This window comes from Canis aureus, chromosome 30 (genome assembly GCF_053574225.1).
Source record: "Canis aureus isolate CA01 chromosome 30, VMU_Caureus_v.1.0, whole genome shotgun sequence".
NCBI lineage: Eukaryota > Metazoa > Chordata > Mammalia > Carnivora > Canidae > Canis > Canis aureus.
In genome coordinates this window covers 42,113,881-42,132,369 of record NC_135640.1, presented here as the reverse complement: position 1 = coordinate 42,132,369, position 18,489 = coordinate 42,113,881, and the positions used below count along the sequence as shown (strand labels likewise).

General features: G+C 47.7%; 1 protein-coding gene across 4 annotated transcripts in view; it reads right to left on the bottom strand.

Moving 5' to 3' along the window:
• Nucleotides 1–549: 549 nt before the first annotated feature.
• Nucleotides 550–18,489, bottom strand: part of TRAPPC10 (trafficking protein particle complex subunit 10) — an 89,330-nt gene continuing 71,390 nt past the window's right edge. For all 4 annotated transcript variants that reach the window (XM_077879363.1, XM_077879364.1, XM_077879366.1 and 1 more), the window contains 6 exons: nt 14,788–14,888; nt 13,077–13,203; nt 11,701–11,871; nt 6,575–6,752; nt 4,153–4,347; nt 550–3,821 (listed from right to left, as the gene is read on the bottom strand). In XM_077879363.1, coding sequence (XP_077735489.1) covers nt 3,583–3,821; nt 4,153–4,347; nt 6,575–6,752; nt 11,701–11,871; nt 13,077–13,203; nt 14,788–14,888 — 1,011 coding nt within the window. In that variant the 3' untranslated portion in view covers nt 550–3,582. The remainder of the gene's footprint in view (nt 3,822–4,152; nt 4,348–6,574; nt 6,753–11,700; nt 11,872–13,076; nt 13,204–14,787; nt 14,889–18,489) is intronic.

Sequence of the window (18,489 nt, the reverse complement as noted above, 5' to 3'; positions counted from 1 at the left end):
CCACAGCGCCCCCAGCCGGCCCGGAGGGGCAGGGCCGCAGGGAGGAGCCCGGCCGCAGGCCCCGCCCCCGCCGCGCCCCGAGGCGGATCCCGGCCCCAGGCCCCGCCCCCGCCTGCACCCAGCAGGGCCGAGCTCCCGTCCTGCAGAGCGGGGTGCGCGCCTCGGCTCAGGTAGCTCCCCCTAGGAGGTGAGGAGCTCCGACCCCACGTGCAGCTTCAACAGCTTCCGCATTACGACCCGGGCACCAAAAGCAAGACTCGAAGCAGCTTTAGAAATTCTTTTCGCGATGCTACCAAACGTCACAAGGGTAGTTACCTTGTGACACGTTAGGTTGGCACATTGTGTTTACAAAAAACCTAAAGACTCAAGTGTCTTTATTCCTAGGGGCCACCGGGGGATGAACTATGAAAAAAATCCCTGATGCTCCCCACAACGTAAATAAATAATCTTTGCTTCGAGTCAGGAAGCATTAGGGAGAAGGCAAGAAAATTCCTTACAGGCTCCTCTTTCAAGCCCCTCGGCAAAAGAATGAAGTTCAAAACAGCAAAGTTTCTTCTTAAAATGTGTATTTTCAGAATTACAATGCTTACATTTTAAACAGTCTTAATACAATGGCTTTAGTCTAACAATATATTACAGAATAATGTGAAAAATGACTCTCATAGTAAACCATGAAAATGGAATTAATACCTGCAGTGTCAAAGTCACCAACTTGTCACCTTTTCCAGTCACAGAATCCCAGCAAATTTTATTGACGACGCTTTCGGGTCTTACAGCCTGATATAGTCGACGGCTAAATTTAGAGAAAGGGGCGCTTCCATGAAAAATCAAATTCCAAAATCATGGATTTATTTTAAAGATCACAATCGACAGCAAAAACATTTAGATCAGCATAGTTTGTTCTTTAAAAAGTGGTATAACGTTTCATTTTATGTACACATCTGGAGAGACTCCTTGATTTCATTTTATAACTCAAGCTTACTTTAAACACTAAAGAAACACTGAACCGGAGCCGGTGTGTATCTCCTCTGCTAACCATGGGATACCAACCAAGACTTACTGGTACACGAATCCAACCCATGACCGGCTGCGCTGACAATGGACTGTAGGTAAAAGTCATTTTCAGATTAAATACAATTCCCATATTAGAATCAGAAGTTATAATTTTTCCGATCATAGGAAACCCCATGAAATTCACCAAAATTATAACTTATTTCCTTTTCCATTTGCTAGTATTTACATCTTCCACAATATGTGTAAAACGGCTGCATATTCTGCTTTTTAGATGCACATTCTATATCCGGCTTCACAATTATTTAACAGCTGCTGCATCTTTATTAACAAAACCAGCTTGTCTCAAACGTATAAGCCTTATTTTATTTTAAACACAACAAAAATCCAAGTACTGCCTTAAAAAAAAAAAAAAAAAAGGTAGGTGAAGCTTAGGTGACATTTTTCTTTTGTGTAGAACCAAACAAAAACAGAGGCACCCATGTAACTTAGGTTGCAAAAGATCTTTTGGGTAATTCCCAGGGTGGGGTGGTGGAGCGCCAAACCTGCAATAAATTTGATTTTATACAAACTGAAGATAGAAAGAAACCACCACGAGCATTTTGGATTCCCCCTTCATTTTTTTCCCTCTAAGTATATTATACAACTAGAGAATTTCATCGCGGGATTAGAACCCAGACACAAAGAAATCAAGCAGAAATAAGGTAACCATCGAATCAAATCCCCCTTCCGGAAGGTGAGAGGGAAAGCCACATTATACAGAGTGTGAGGCTTTTATGACAGAATCGAATCTCAAAGATCTCTTTATTCCCAGGGCTTGAAGGCAGATCTGTAGGGAAAACATCAATTTTTTACAACAAAACAAACTTATTTTAGAAACCCTAAACTATCTATTATTAGATTCTGAAGCTCTAATTTGCCTAACTAGTTGATTAGTTTTAAAGTGCACCTAAGGAAGATAAATTTCTGAAAAGTTTAATTAAACACACAGATATTGATCTTCTTTACACATTTCCGATTTCTGTAAATGAAAAAGACAGGGGGCAGGGTAGGGGGAATCACGCCACCTCATTTGTTGAGTGAAAAGACAGCGCACAGAAGCGTGGACACGACTGCTCTGTTCTAGTTGCTCCGAGCTTCCCGCCAGCCCCCGCTCCCTGCTCCCCGCCACCACCCCACCCCATCACCCCGCCAGCCTCGCTCCCACACCCACAGGTGACCGGCAGGACTGGCGGCAGCTGCTGCAGAGGCCCCCTCTCCTCTCGGGCTCACATGCTTGAGGTTGCTCCCGCGCGGCCGCACCCCGTGCTGGACCTGTCTACACTCACTTGCAGCAGCCCGGTCAGGCTCGATTCCAACCACGCCTTGCCAGGGAAGTAAGAGTTCTCTATTTCTTATGTACAAAAATACATCGCTTTGGAGAGCTGGAAAAGGTTGCATACACCCAACACTTATTTACAAGCTGTGACTCTCACACCAGTAAAAACAAACACACATTTATTTTATCCTTGATTTTTGGTGCAACTTATACATAAACATTACATCAGTTAGTCTGTACTTTTAAAAATAATAAATCAACCATATGTACAATTAAATTTACAACCGAAAGCAAATTAATCCATTGGTATGGTATGATGGCAATTTTAGTGGGCCGGCAGAGAACATTCCAAGACTTTCGTCCTTCCCACAACCAAACTAGAAGCACACTGAGAGGGCACTCCCAGTTCTCCCCTGAAATGGAGCCTCTTAATGTCTAGGACTCCGGTGCAGAAGAAACATATTGATTACACAGTGACGATGACATGTGAAGACTTTAAAGGTGAGAAGAAAACAATGTATCAACCCCCACATATATAATGATAATTAAAATAAATACATATTTAATTCCAAGTGCATATGACATTCAGTCAACATCATGGGGAGCAGGGGTTCCAGAAACATTTATTCCTAAACTACTTCGATGCCAAGTCGTCCCTTAGGCCCTGGTCTAATCTTCCCAAAGTACCTTTAAGATGGCTCCAGCTAATGGAGGTTCCAGGTCCGCCCCGTGCGACCCCCAAGGCACAGAAGGGGTTCTGTTCCCACCCCACCCCAGCCCTCAGCCTCACTGACCTGCCCTAATGGGGAGTTGTTATTCTAGAAAAGCACTGCTCATCTGGGATAAAGGACAGTGTTTTATCCCCCAGGAGACTCACGGATCCACCTGGTCCAGTATCGAGGGGGCAGCCGTGTGTCTCCCCGGAAGGCACACAGACTCCAGAAGGAACCCGTGGACCAGGAGGCTGCCAGGTGAGCGGGGAGGGGGCGACGGGAGGGAGTGGGGCTCTGGGCCAACACTGCAGGACGCCGGCACGGGGACAGGGACACTGGGACGGGGAGATGAGAGAGTAACAACACCACTGACAACACAAAAATAAACGCTGTAACTCAGCCGACCAGCCGCACGCCGAACTCCTCGGAGGCTTCCGTGGCCAGGCAGGATCACCGAAAGTCTGGTTAGCGCGAGAATGTTGCGATGGAGAGAGCAGTGGAGCCAGGATCCCTTCAAGCGCGCGCACACCTGAGGCGGGGTCATGTGACGCTGACTTCGAGCACATGGTCGTCTTTGCTGGGGATGACCAGGATCTGCATGCCCGTGCTGGAGTTGAAGACCTGGCCGGGCGGCAGCGCTTGGAGCCGGGGCATGGGCAAGCCTTTGTGCTCGCTGCTGGAGGCCGAGTGCACGCTGCCCCTGCTCTTGATGCTGCCGCTGTCCAGCTGCTCATCCACATGCTTGTCCACCGACAGGCTGTCGTTCTCTATCCAGCTGTCTGCAAAATGCACGGAAGTGAGACACGGGCCCACTGACACGGACCAGTGACCCATCCCGGGAGCAGCGGGCCGCCCGAGCGACCTCAGGTGCACATACACGTCGCCTGAGGCAGCCCGTTTAGAGAGAACCTAGTGCGTGGGCCCTCGGAGGACCCGTGTGGGTCTCAGAGCAGGTGCCTACAACTTGTGACCCCGACCGGGTGTTTGGTGTCAGACCCCGCTGGCACCAGACCCACGCTGTTGATCCACAAGCCCGGTGGCTGGAGCTGGGTCAACCACCTCCTCGCACTCCCAACAGCGAGCGCACCCTTCATCTCCAAGAATCCTTACCGGCATCCAGTTGTGAGGAGTGCGCAGAGTGATGGGGGAGGTATTTAAACAGCCTGACGTCGGGAAGGGGGAGGTACCCCGCAAAGAGGGGCATCACCTCCATGTGGACCCGGTGAGTGGCCTGCGCGGCCACAGGCATGGAGATGACGCCAGAACTCTTCCCGCACACTGCCCAATTGCTGCTGTTGTCCACCACTGAAACAAGGAAAGCACTGGTTTTACCCCAGGAGAGGGCACTCCGTGTTCACACCAAAATAAGAGCCACCAGCAGCCCCACACTCCAGAGTGTAAAATCCGAAACTGGATACATTCTGTATCTTGCTGCCTCATAACTGTACCTGAACAGGAAACACGTATGGTTTGATAATAAGATACGTGTTGGATGTACAGGGAAAGTCACTTTGTTCTGCTCAACATCATAAACGAACAGTGATAAACTGTGCTGGAAGGCGGTGTGTCAGACTACGGGCACGCTGGCTGTCAAATTTGGAATGGGGTGGAACAGGGTGGTGGTCCGTCTAGCAGGTGGTGGCATCAGACTGGGGGTCCCAATCCCAACCTGCCGCTTGGACAAGCCTCTGGGATGGGACGGAAAGAGACGTATGTAAGCCCTTCTACCTGCAGCACAGCAGATATTCCTAATATATGCAGTTATTAGCACTAATTATTAAAACACAACCGTGACATAATTCAGTGTAATTCAAATATGTAATCGAGCACTCAAGAAGTTGGCGGATCAGGAGCCTTGTCTGGACAAGCAGATGGCCTTGCAGAGAGGTGACAGCAGCCCTGTCAAGGGGGCACATAGCAGGGCCCAGGAGCTCCAAGGACCGAAGGTCCCCAACAGCAGAGAAGGGAAGGGGTGGCAGAGGGCCGGCTTCCTACACAGGGCAGGGGAGCCTCTGAGGGAGGTGCCGCAGCAGTTCTCAGATGGTGGTCCCTGGGGCACCAGGGGGTCACACCCCTGCCTTTCTCCCTGGGCTGCCAGGCACACCGGTGGCTGGCGCCGGAGGCCTGAGGGTGAACCGAGGCCCCACATGCAAGGGGTCAGGACAGTGGGTTCCTCACCACACACTTGAGGATAGAAACTGCCAGTTTTACTTAAGGCTGTCCTTCATGGAGTAGTCAAAATTAATTTTATTAAATCCAATCTTTAAAGAAACATCTTTTTAACTTTAACTCTGAAATGATTATAGACTCCTGAGAAGCTGCAAACCATTCGAGAGGGGCCCCGTGTACCCCTCACTCTGGGCCCCCAGGCTCCCGGGCTCACTGGGACTGAGCCAGCGGTGCTCTTCAGTCTGCGGTACTGGGCAGATGTCATCTCGAAAAAGAAGGGCGTGAGCCTGTCACTTCAAAGAAGTGGCCAATGATACAGTTCGAAACTCTGATCAAAAGGGAGAATTTCAGAAAATCTGCCTTTGCCACTGCGAGCCCGGCAGCGTCCCAGGACTCGGACTACCCTGATGAGCTCCGAGCGGGCTGGAAAGGGGTGCCAGCCGGAGGTAAGAGGGCCTCTCAAACTACAAGCCAGATCTAAGGCTCTGAGGAAACGGAGTATGAAAAGTTGGTTCACGTGGTTTCAGAGTCCACTCTGGGATGGACCCAGCCTGGAAGAAAGTTCCACTTGTCAAGTTCTGGTGAGAACCACGGTTACAAGAGGGCTGTCGAAGGAGGCCTCCCTTTACCAACTACCCATCTGGGCGACCCTGGGGCGCCCTCACATCCTTCAGCCACGTCACCACACACGGAGGGCAGCAGGATGACTCAGCTCCCTTCTGGGAATCCAGACGTTAGGAGAATCCAGGGGATGCACAATTATGTCATTATTCTTTTTGTCTTGTTTTGTTTTGGAAAACAGTTCTTTTTCAAGTATGACGTCATGTAATGCATTTACTGTGATTTTTAAGGGACTAAAACAAGAAATCGTTGGCTCAACCATTTCTTAGAGCATAAACGGTCCTGACACCCCAAACTGAGCAGCCCAGGCCCTGGAGGAGGCAGATGGGGACGGGGAGTCTGGAGCAGTGGGCAACAGGGAGGAGCCCGTACAGGGGGCCAGTGCTGGGAGATGGGGGGAATGGAGCTGGGGCTGGGGATGTAACGAGGCCCAGACTCCAGGACACATGGACTGCTGGGCAGCAGCGCTGGGAAGACCCTGAATCACAGGCAGAGAGGGAAGGGCAGCTCTGGGGGCCACGGCGTTCCCAACGACCGCTTGAGAAAACCTGACTCCCTGGCAACCAAGCCCAACATCCCGCCCGCCTAGGACCACGCCATGTAATAAAACATTCAAATGAGCTTTTCTGATCCTAGAACATTCTCTCTTCAGATAGGGAACACTACTGTGGGAAGAGGGGGCACAAGCCCATCACACACGGGGTAGCACGGCAGTTAGGGGAAAAGACACCCCCAGACCTACCTTCATACATAAGCTTGGTCGAAAAATAGTCGTCCGACTCTGTCAGTGCTTCGTCCTTATCCACCTCTAGGAGGTCCGAGAGCCGCGTGATGGACACCTCCAGGGAGCACAGCGAGCCTGTCCGACAGTGCTCCGTGCCTGAGGGGGGCAGGATCTCAGCTCTCACGCTATACAATGTCTGGGCGAGAAGGGGAGAGACAAGCGCGTGTGTGAACAGCCTGCAGGGACGGTATCCTCGGCCCCGGCTGCCCGCGGGCATCGGAGGAGGAGGGCCTGGCTCGGCCGCTTCCAGGAGTCAGAGGAGATGCCGGCCACGGCCCCGGATCAACCCCCTCGCAGGGACACGTGCTGGGCGAGCCCCCGCCGCGAGCACCCGAGTCTTTCTCAGGCGGACCCTTGCCGCTCGCTGTCACCCGACTCAGGATTATCAACAGTTTGCTCCATCTGCTTTCTCTCTCTCTGGACTGACAGGTATTTGTCTCCTGGGGCACTGAGGGCAGAGCCCAGAGAGCCTGTCGCTTCACCCCTCAGTAGTTCAGGAGGCACCCCTAAAAACACGCACATCCTCTTACAAACACGACCCAGAACCGCAACGAGCGAAGGCAACACTCCTTCCTGGCCTCTGGCCAAACGTTCTCCTTTCCTCGATGACCTCTTCGCCCAACAGCCACACCTATTCCCACCTGCCTGACATCCTCACCACCTGGGACAAAGACCTGAAGCCTGGCGGTGCTACTTTGGAAGGTAAGGGTTGTTTCTTCAGGATCCTGTGAGAGTAACTCCGCTGCTCCTGCTCTTGCTGCCTCAGTATCCGCTCTGTTGGCCAAGCAGCCTGCGGGGGCTCTGCATGGACACCGGCCCTCAGGCAGGCACATGCCCTGGGTACGGGGTCACACGCAAACGTAAGCTCCTGACAGCGTCTCCCTAAGCCCCCTTGTGATCAACAGCCCCCAGCACCTTCCCCTCATGTGCCCCCGAGATAAAAGCCCCACGGGGCTTACACGAGCCCCACTGTCCTGGTTCAAAATGACCAGTCCAGTCCTAGCCCGGGAACCCCAGATGCCAATAAAAGCACCCGGCCCCCTCCTGCCTGCGCCCCCAGGTGCTCTCTGCCTTCACCTCCCCATGTGGCCCCTCAGGGGGGGCCCCCATGTACTTCCTCCAGGACCTGTGAGCAATCAACTTCTCTTATGCAATTGCTCATGGCCTTTTGTTGAACCAGGACTGACCATCCGGTGCCCTGTGCTACACGCAACAAGAGCTATCTTACTAAAGTCATAATGTACACGAAATCATTATAGCAAACTGGATTCAAAAGTATCTACTGGTGTTAGGAAACATTCAAATAAAATACATTTTAGAATATTAAGAAGCCTATTGCCAAAATAAAGCGTTTTCCTGGGAGCCAGCGAGGTTTAACAGTAAGTAGTCCCAGATGGGTTTGCTTGGGGATTTTTTTTTTTAAGATTTTATTTATTCACGAAAGAGAGAGAGAGAGAGAGAGAGAGGCAGAGCCACAGGCAGAGGGAGAAGCAGGCTCCATGCAGGGAGCCTGATGCGGGACTCGATCCTGGGTCTCCAGGATCACACCGTGGGCCTAAGGCAGTGCTAAACCGCTGAGCCACCCTGGCTGCCCCTTGCTGGGGATTTTCCCATTAAACACCCAATGACATCTGTCTGGGAGTGGAAACCGACTTCTACAGATCTGAAGGAAGCCACTGCCAGGATCTTCTGCAGCCTTCCAAGGTCAAGGGCATAAAAGACAGGGTTGGAGCAGAGGCATCTGTGGGGCAGGGAAGGAGGAGGAAGCACAGGAGGGAGCAGGGAGAAAAGGCAGCTCTAGGGTGGCCGACTGAACAGCTCTGTGCTCCCAAGAAGCTCCCAGCTGGACGCGTGCAGTCTGGAATGTTTGGGAGCTCAGCTGAGGAAGGGTGAGCTTTGCTTGGAGCTTGGATCTTGGAAGGGAGCCCAGAGACAGTGGTGAAGGGACATGCTGTCCTCAGTGCATGTCCTCGATGCTGCCTTCTGACGGCAGTGGGACAGAGACGGGTGGCTGCGGGGCAACCATGGGAGCAGAAGGTAGCAGTGAGGTGCCTTCCACACCTGGAACAAACTCTTAACACCGATGGCCAACTGATTTCAACAAGGATGTCAAGACCATCCAATGGGGTAGGAATGACTAGTCTTATGAAAAAATGCTACAGGGACATCGGAGTAGCCTCATGGGAAGAATGAACTTGGACCACCTCTCATGGAGATTGCAGACCTAATGCAAAAAAGTATAAAACTCTTGGAGGAAAACACAGATGATGGGGACTAAGGAAGGCACTTGATAGGATGAGCACTGGGTGTTATATTATATGTTGGCAAATTGAATTTATTAATTTTTTAAAAGATTTTATTTATGTATTCATGAAAGACACAGAGAGAGAGAGGCAGAGACACAGGCAGAGGGAGAAGCAGGCTCCATGCAGGGAGCCCAATGTGGAACTCGATCCCGGGACCCCAGAATCAGGCCCTGGGCCGAAGGCGGTGCTAAACTGCTGAGCCACCTGGCAAATTGAATTTAAATAAAAAATTTAAAAGAAAAGCATTTCCCAAACATTCAAATCTTTAAAAAAAAAAAAAAAAGGAAAACACAAGATCTTTCTCATCTTTCTGATCTTAGGATAAGCAATGATTTCATAGACCCTTCAAAGTACAAGCAATAAAGTGATTAATAAGGTGGACTTCGTCAAAGTTAAAAACTTTTATGCTTCAAAGGACACATGGGGAAGGCGACAACACAACCCACAGAATGAGAGATGTGTGCAAGTGGCACCTGTGACAAGGGGCTGCCATCTAGTCTACATGAAGAACTCTTACAACACTAGAATAAAAAGACAACCCTAAATATTTTAAAAATGGGCAAAGGATATGAATAGACATCTTTCCAAAGAAGACATGCAAGCAGCCAAGAAGTACATGAGAGGTGCTCGGCCACTCGCCGTCAGAGAAACGCTCATCAAAACCATGTTGACAAGGGCACCTGGGTGGCTCAGCAGTTGAGCATCTTGCCTTTGGCTCAGGGCATGATCCCAGGATCTGGGATCCAGTCCCGCATCGGGCTCCCTGCAGGGAGCCTGCTTCTCCCTCTGCCTGTGTCTCTGCCTCTCTCTGTGTCTCTCATGAATGAATAAATAAATAAATATTAAAAAAAAAAAAAAAAAAAACCTGCATTGACAGACCCCTCGCACCTGCTGGAAGCGGAAGGATGCCGAGGACACGTGCTGGTGAAGATGTGGCAGCTGGAGCCCTCACATATCTCTGGGGTGTGTAAAGTGACGTCCCTTTGGAAAACAGCAGTGGCTTCTCAAAAAGTTAAACCGAGTTCCCACACAGCCCAGCGACTCTGCCCCGATACTCACCCAAGAGAAGTGAGCACTGAGAAGTCGCACGGGGATTTTCACAGCGTTATTATTCCTGACGGCCCCATAGTGAGAACAGCCCAGACCCTAGCCACTGAGATATGGAAAATGTGGTCCACCCGCACAATGGACGGCTCTTCCTCCATAAAAACAAATGAAGTCCACTACAGGGTGCCAGGGGGAAGATGCCAGCGGCAAAAAGTGCCCATGTAGGGGCACCTGGGTGGCTCAGCTGGCTGGGCATCTGCCTTCGGCTCAGGTCACCTCAGGATCCTGGGATGGAGCCCTGCATTGGGCTCCCTCCTCCGTGGGGAGTCTGCCTCTCCCCCGGTTCATGCTCTCTCTTTCAAATAAATAAAATCTTAAACTAAATAAATAAATAAAAGTACCCATGTAATACGCCTCATTTGCACACAATGTTCAGAATAGGCCAAAATATTGGCAGATCTGCCCCTGGATTAGTGGTTGCCAAGGCCTGAGACAAGGCAGCGGTAGGGGGGTGACAGTGAGTGGGGTAACAAGGTTTCTTTCTGGAATGATAAAAGTGTTCTAAAATAAGGATCACGGTGATGGCTACCTGCATCGAAGGGGACACTTCAAATGGCTGAACTTCATGGCATCTAAGTTATATAACTCAATAAAGCTTTCCTTAGAGAAGTGGCATCCCTATTTCCAGTCCTCACAGAATACTGGTTTTCGAACAGCAATCCCAGCAGATAGGTTCTTCAATCAGTTTGTACAGTTTTTTTTTTCCAGTTTCTACAGTCTGAAAGAAAACCTTATCTGTGCTCTTCGTGATTCAAAGAGGAAACAAAGGAAGAAGGAGCAGTGAAACCGCCAGCACCCATAATCATGGGCAGCGAGCAAACCCGATGAATGTATGTGCACTGTAGCACATGAATGATTTAACGTGGCGCGCTGTGAACACACCGGAAAGGGGTGTGTGTGCTACAGAAAGACCCAACATGCTGGAGATGCTGCTGAAGCCTAAGGCTGATCAAGACAGTGAAACGGAGCAGGGAGGCGGCTGGAAGGACATACTAAAAAAACTGCTAACATCAGGAGCTATAAAGACGAATACACCTGAAGTGTTGTTTTACAATTTCAGTAGAGAAGGAAAGGAAACACCACAAAACTATGTATTTACATTCTCATCTACCCAACACAAAATCCAAGTCTCAACAAAGAAACCGAAACACAAGTGCATCTCCCTCCTCAGCCCAAGGCCACCTCCAGCTCCACACGTAATGCACAGGTTATAGGAGAGTCTTCACAGCACAGATTAAGTAGATTTCTACGATATTTTCTTTTTCTTTTAAAAATAAAACCCCTTTATAAAGTAACCACCCCGCGTGGCAGCTAGGATCAGGACGAAAGGACTCTAGGAAATAGTTCCAGGATATTCTAAACGTGAACAAGGGAAAAGGGAGCAGAGACCCGGAGCCTTCGCTCCTTACACTCATCTTACAGCCACTGGCAAGACTGCACACGCGCCAGGCATGTCACCCGAGGAGCAGCTGGGCGTCTGAAGTACCAGCAGCCAACCACTGAGCTGTTGATTTTCCCGGATCTGTTGCTTCATTATATTGAAAGGTTTTTTTCTACCTGATTTTTTTAGATTAAAAGGAGTGTGATGCCACCTTCCTTTTTTTTTTTTTTTTTTTTTTGCCACTTTCCATTTTCCCACCGCACACCCCCGCCAAAAAATATGATACATACAAAAAAATTTTCCACTTGAAATTCGTAAGTATACGGCTTTAAGGGGATAGAGAGCCGTCCTTCGGAAGCTGGGGAGAATCCAACGGAGAACTGGCAGCGCAGAGAAGGGGGAGGCTCCCGCGTCCACTTCAGCTCCCACACAAAGAACACTGACTGCTTGCTGTAGATGTGCTGCAAAGAGAGTCACTGTCATTGCACACACAGACGCAGCCCACACCGCGCCTCGGCTGAGCTCCAAGCCGCGCTGCCAGCCACCTGCCACGACTCTGCCCCCTGGTGCTCCCATGTGGGTCGCCTGGAGGCCTGTGGCCACAGCCCCACCCACAGCCCCGTGCCTGCCTTGCCGCAACGAGATTGGGCAAAGCTGGTTACAAAGTTTTAATCTTTTGGGGTGCCCAGGTGGCTCAGTCGGTTAAGTGCCTGCCTTCAGCTCAGGTCATGATCCTGGAGTCCTGGGATCAAGCCCCATGTTGGGCTCGGCCTGGAGCTGCTAGAGATTCCCCCTACCCAGCCCCCTCATGCTGAGGCGCACACTCCCTCTCTCTAAATAAAACAGAACATTTATTTGTGTGTAGTACCTCATTCATTTCCAAAACAGAAATGCCATCAACCAATCAAAAAGGGCATCTTTGCATTCATGCCAAGTACTTTGCATTTAATGTTAACTTAAACACAGAATAAGCACCATCTCATGCCTAATGTCCACACCTACAAGCACAGGGACAGGCTGGGCCAGCATTTGAAATGGGTGGAATCTTAGCTGGGGAAAAAGTCCTTGAAAAATGCTACTGATCAAACATCCCAAGAAAACCTTTTATCTCCTAAACACTCAGCATTTACTGTCAAAAACACACAAGACGAAAAAAAAAAAAAAACACACATGACAAACGAGTATTTGAAACAGGAAGGTGAGCAGTAGCCAGGCAGCGTGAACACAAGTAGGACTCTTTCACACGGCTACACCAACACAGGGTTTCCTCCTTGGGTGCGGACAGGCGTTTAGCTCCGGGCGGACGGGAGTGAGGGTGTCCATGCAATCAACACGGAGCTCAAGAATGACCCTATAGTTACATAAATCTGTGCGCCAGTAGGACAAGTTTAATTCTTCCACAAATATAAACATCATTCTATTTCCCAATCCATCCACCATGCTGCTCGGGGCATGGAATGAAACCCAAACATGCACATCCAGCCACAAAGCTGCAGTTTCAGAGCCCTTGGGAATGTGCTTGCGCCTCCTGCTGTTCACTTCTCCCAGTTTTTGTGTTGCCAGATTCCCTCTACAAACACACTGTGTTTTCCTCAGAACTTTCTAGATACTCCTTCATCACACTCTCGCTCCCCCTGTTCTCTGCCCCATTCTGGAGAAGGGTTACCTGCGGGGTCTTGGTGTTCAGCGGTACCAGCTGCAGGTCACCACTACTGCCAGTATCCACAAGGTTACCGTCAGACAGCTGAAAGTCAAGTTCTGACAAGTTCTGGACACAAACTTGAATATATTTCCTAAAGCAGAAAAACAAAAAAGACAATTTTGAAATCTAAGGATTTTAATACATGTATTTTGGTTGAGAAGAGACACTCTCTGGGGAATTGAAAGAGTGACAAAGTAAAATAAGAACCAGTTGCTTAAAAAAAAAAAAAAAAAAAGAACCAGTTGCTACCTATATTTCTACTTCCAACCTCACAGGGGAAAGTGTCCCCCAAAATCAAATCTTCCCGAGCAAGCCAGTTCTGAGGGAAAATGGATCAAAGAACGCTCTGCTTGTGACCCATGTTATTACATGATCAGAACTGGCTTTCCTAAACAAGCAGCAGCTTGCACTAGGTGAGGAAAGTGCTCGCTACCCCGGACACACAGGGTTCCCATCAGTCCCTGTCACATGGGAAGAGGAGTCTGAAAAGCCAGTGTGAAAGGAAGCAACCCAACTTCTGTTTAGCAGTGTTGGTGTCTTTAGCCATTCCTACCTACAGTCCCGTCCCCATAACAGGAAGGGCAAGAAAGCAAGCTGCTAGTATAATGTTGCACTCTACATACAGTTCTGACATTTTTATTACTAATTTATGCAAATGTCAACAGATGAAAGCAAAAGGAATTCCACAGTGAGAGGCCAGACTCAGCCCTGAGCCCAGGGGTCCATGCGCACACCATGACTGATTGGGGACAGGCCGACACTGCCCCCTGATGCCGAAGGATGAAGCACGGGGCTCCACCTCCAAACAGTCTCCTCCAAAGGCAGAGCTGGAGTCTAATCCAGCTTCTAGAGCAATGAGTGCTTCTCAACTGGAGGCAATTCTGGCCTGCAGGGGGCATCATGCTGCATCTCAAGATATATTTTTGGTTGTCACGAAAGGGGTGGGGAGGATGGAGAGTGCTGCGGGCATAGAATGGGAGAGCCAGGGGTACTGCATGTGCAGGACAGCAACCCCTCAGCCCCACAAACGAGGAGTTCTTGGACCCAAAGTATGAGTAGCTCTGAGGCTGAAAACCCCGCCCTTGAGGCAACCAGCAGACGGCAGAGAGCCACAAGAATGTGACCAGTCAAACTCAGAATGGTAGACCTTCTTTCTAAAGGAAAACTGAGAGGATGATCAGCGGTTTAGCGCCTGCCTTTGGCCTGGGGCGTGATCCTGGAGTCCCGGGATCAAGTCCCACGTCAGGCTCCCTGCATGGAGCCTGCTTCTCCCTCCTCCTGTGTCTCTGCCCCTCTCTCTCTCTGTGTGTCTCAGGAATAAATAAAATCTTTAAAAATAAATAAAAAATAAAGGAAAACCAAACCAAGTTCGGCAATGGGTCACTGGCTTGACAAATAAAAGGAGAGATGAAAAAAGATCAGGGCCTTGGTGTGGATCCCACGTGCTACAAACCAACTGCCCAAAGTTCTTTAGAGGCAGCTGGGGAACCCTGAGTGTGTTGTAGCACAGCAGGGAGTCACCACGAATCAGAACAAGGGGAATCAGAACGAATCAGAACGGTGTCATGGTTGCATAAGAAAGCACACTCAGCATCACTGAGGCCAAGCTCTGAGCAGCAAGAGTGTCCATGCAGGAGAGCACGGCACGGGAGTGGGGCCCGGAGTGCGCCTTTACCGTGTGCCGGCTGACAGGAGCGAGTGTGTGGTCCTGAAGGGCACGCTGAAGGTCAGGGCGATGACGGTGGAGTAGATGGACCACGGGCAGTCAATGGACACCTGAGGAGAAACACAGGGCCGTGCGTTCAGACCACCTGCCCGACCACAGCCATCACAGCAGCCACCCAGGTCAGCAGCGGCTGCCAAACTGATGGCCTTCCCACTTCCTATTTAGAAAGCAAACCCCCACTAAACGTGTGCATAAACAAAGCAGAAACGTAAAGCTGCACACCCAGACAAGAATAGTAAACACGGGAGTAGCCAGACATCTGCGAGTCACCAGAAGGGTCTTGGAAGCTCTGGGCCATATGCCCCACCTCGCGCTTCCCACACTGACATGGCCAGACAGGTTTTCTAACACGCAGGACATTATGACAAAAGTGCTTTTAGTCACTTCGTTAATATGACATGATCAATCAGTAACTATCACAAAATTAAATGAGTTGTCCAAACACTGTACACAATGAACATATAACAGGAAGGCAGGCAATCCTGGGGGCAGAGCGTGGGCCAAGCCACTAACTGCCCTAAGACCACCGGCCTGCCCTTTGAGGTCCCCCACAGGACAAATGAATACACCAAGCATAGACCAGTGTTCAGCCAGCACTGGTTTTCAGCCTCCTGAATTCTGTTACAAGATAAGGAAAAAAGAAATTTCAGGGAATGAAAATTTAAAATGCACCCTTAGGTGCTGGCCGGTCTAATGTTCTATGCCATAACGTCTTTGCTATGACTGTTTGTTAGCCTTTTGTTCTACTGTTTTTGTGCATGCATGTCTTTTTTTTAATGATTCAACTTATTTAAACTAAAAAACAAAACAAAAAACAGTTCATCCATTTCTCCTAAACCCCACCCCATCCTAGGCACCCATCAATCTGCTCTCTGAGCTTGATTTTAGTTTTTTTCAGATTCCACATATAAGAGAGATCAAATTGTATTTATTTTTCTCTGTCTTATTTCACTAAGCTTAATGCTCTCCAGGTCCATCCATATTGCAAATGGCAAGATTTCCTTCTTTTTGGTGGTGAAGACTATTGCCCTGAGCACATACACAATGTTTTCTCTATCCATTCATCCATCCTCGGACACTTAGGTGGTTTCCATGACTTGGCTATTGCAAATGATGCTGCAGTGAACATGGAGGTGCAGACAGCTTTTCAGGTAACTTCATTTTCTTGAGTCAACACCTAGTAGTGTGAATGCTGGATCATATAGGGTAGTTCTATTTTTAACGTCCTGAGGAACCTCCATTCTGTTTTCCAGAGTCGCTTCACCAGTTTGCATTCCCACCAACAGGGCACGAGGGTTTCCCTTTCTCCACATCCTCGTCAACCTGATTAGTGACGTCGAGCATCTACATGTCTTCTCCAGAAAAATATTCAGCCTCTGCACATGTTTTAATCAGACTGTTGCAGGTTTTGCTACTGAAGTTATAGGAGTCCTTTATATATTTTGGGTATTAACACCTTATCAAATACATGATTCGCAAGTATTTTCTCCCATTCCGTGGTTGTCATTTCATTTTGTTGATGGTCTCCTTTGCTGTGCAGAAGCTTTTTAGGTTGATGGAGTCCCAATAGTTGACTTTTGTTTTTGTTGCCAGATCCATTAAATCATCGCCAAGACCAGTATCAAGGAACTTACCACCTACGTTTTCTTCTAGAAATTTTATGGTTTCAGGTCTTACATTCTAGCTTTAAACCATCCAAAAAAAAAAAGGTAACTCAAAATGGATTAAAGGCAAGAGTCCAGTTTCATTCTTCTGCATGTGGTTGTCCAGCTTTCCCAACACCATTCATTTGAAGACACTTTTTTCTCCACTACACATTCTTGGCTCCTTTGTCATAAATTAATTGCTCATATATATGTGGGTTTATTTATTCTGTTCCGTTGATCTGTATATATTCTTTTATGCTGCTCCCATAGTGTTTTGATAGCTACAGCTCTGTAATACAGTTTGAAGTCAGGGAGCATGATGCCTCCAGCGTTGTTCTTTCTCAAGATTGCTTTGGGTATTTGGAGTCTTTTGTGATTTCATACACATTTTAGGATTATTTGTTCCATTTCTATGAAAAATATTGGATTTGATAGGGATTATGCTAAATCTATATATTGCTGGGTAGTATGGACATTTTAACAGTATTAAATCTTTCAATCCAAGAGCATAGAATATCTTCCCATGTATTTGTTTCTTTCATTAATGCCTTATAGTTTCCATGATATGTGTCTTTTTTTTTTTTTTTTTTTTTTTTTCCATGATATGTGTCTTAACCCTCCTGGGTTAAGTTTATTCCTAGGTATTTTATTCTTTACAACTTCAATGCAATTGTAAATGGAATTGTTTTATTTCTCTGATAGTTCATTATTAGCATACAGAAACACAACAGATTTCTCCGTATTTATTTTGTATCCTGCAACTTTACTGTATTTATTGTAAATTTTTTGATGAAGTCTTCAGGTCTTTATATATATAGTATGTCATCTGCAAATAGTGACATTTTACTTCTTTCTTTCCAATTAGCATGCCTTTTATTTCTTTTACTTGACTAATTGCTCTGGCAAGGACTTCTGGTACTATGTTAAACAATAGTGATTAAGAGTGGGCATCTTTGTTTTGTTCCTGATCTTAGAAGAAAGGCTTTCAGTATTTCACCATTAAGCATGATAACAGCTGAGGGCTTATCATATATGGCCTTTATGTTGATGTATGTTCCCTCTATATCTACTTTGTTGAGTTTTTATGGTAGATATTGAATTTGGCCAAATGCTTTTCCTGAGTCTACGGAGATGATCATAGGATTTTCATTCTTTACTTTGTTACTGTGGTTCATCACACTGATTGATTTGTGGTTGATGAACCATCCTTGCCTCCCTGAAATAAAGCCCATTTGATCACGTATATGATCCTTTTGGTGTATTGTTAAATTCGGTTTGCTAAGGTGTTTTTGAGGCTTTTTACACATATGTTCATCAGAGATACTGGCCTGTAATGTTCTTTTCCTGTGGCATCCTTTCTGGTTTCTTAACATTGGCCTCGAAGAATGAGTTTGGAAGAGTTCCCTCCTCTTCTGTTTTTCGCAAGAGTTTGAGAGTAACTAGTATTAATTAATTCTTCTTTGAACATCGGATAGGATTCAACAGTGAAACCACCTGATCCTTGTTTGTTGGGATGTTTCTGATTTCTGATTCAGTCTCCTTACCAGTAAGGTAAGTCTGTTCAGATTTTCTATTTCATCATGATTCACTCTTGCTAGGTTGTGTGTTCCTAGGAATTTATCCATGTCTTCTAGATTGTTCAGTGTGTTGGCATATAGTCATTCATAGTAGTCTCTTACAATCCTTTGTATTTCTGCGGTGTCAGCTGCAACATCTCTTCCATTTCTGACTTGAGTCCTCTCTATATTGGCGAGTCTAGCAAAAAGTCTATCAATTTTACCTTTTCAAAAAACCAGCTCTTGGCTTCACTGATCATTTCTATTGTCTTTGTAGTCTAATGCATTTATTTCTGTTCTAATGCTTGTTATTTCCTTCCTTCTACTAACTTTGGGCTGTTTGTTCTTCTTATTCTAGTTCCTTAAGGTGTAAAGTGAGGTTGTTTGAAATGTTTCCTTTTATTTTTTTTTTTAAAGATTTTATTTATTCATGAGAGACAGTGCAGGGG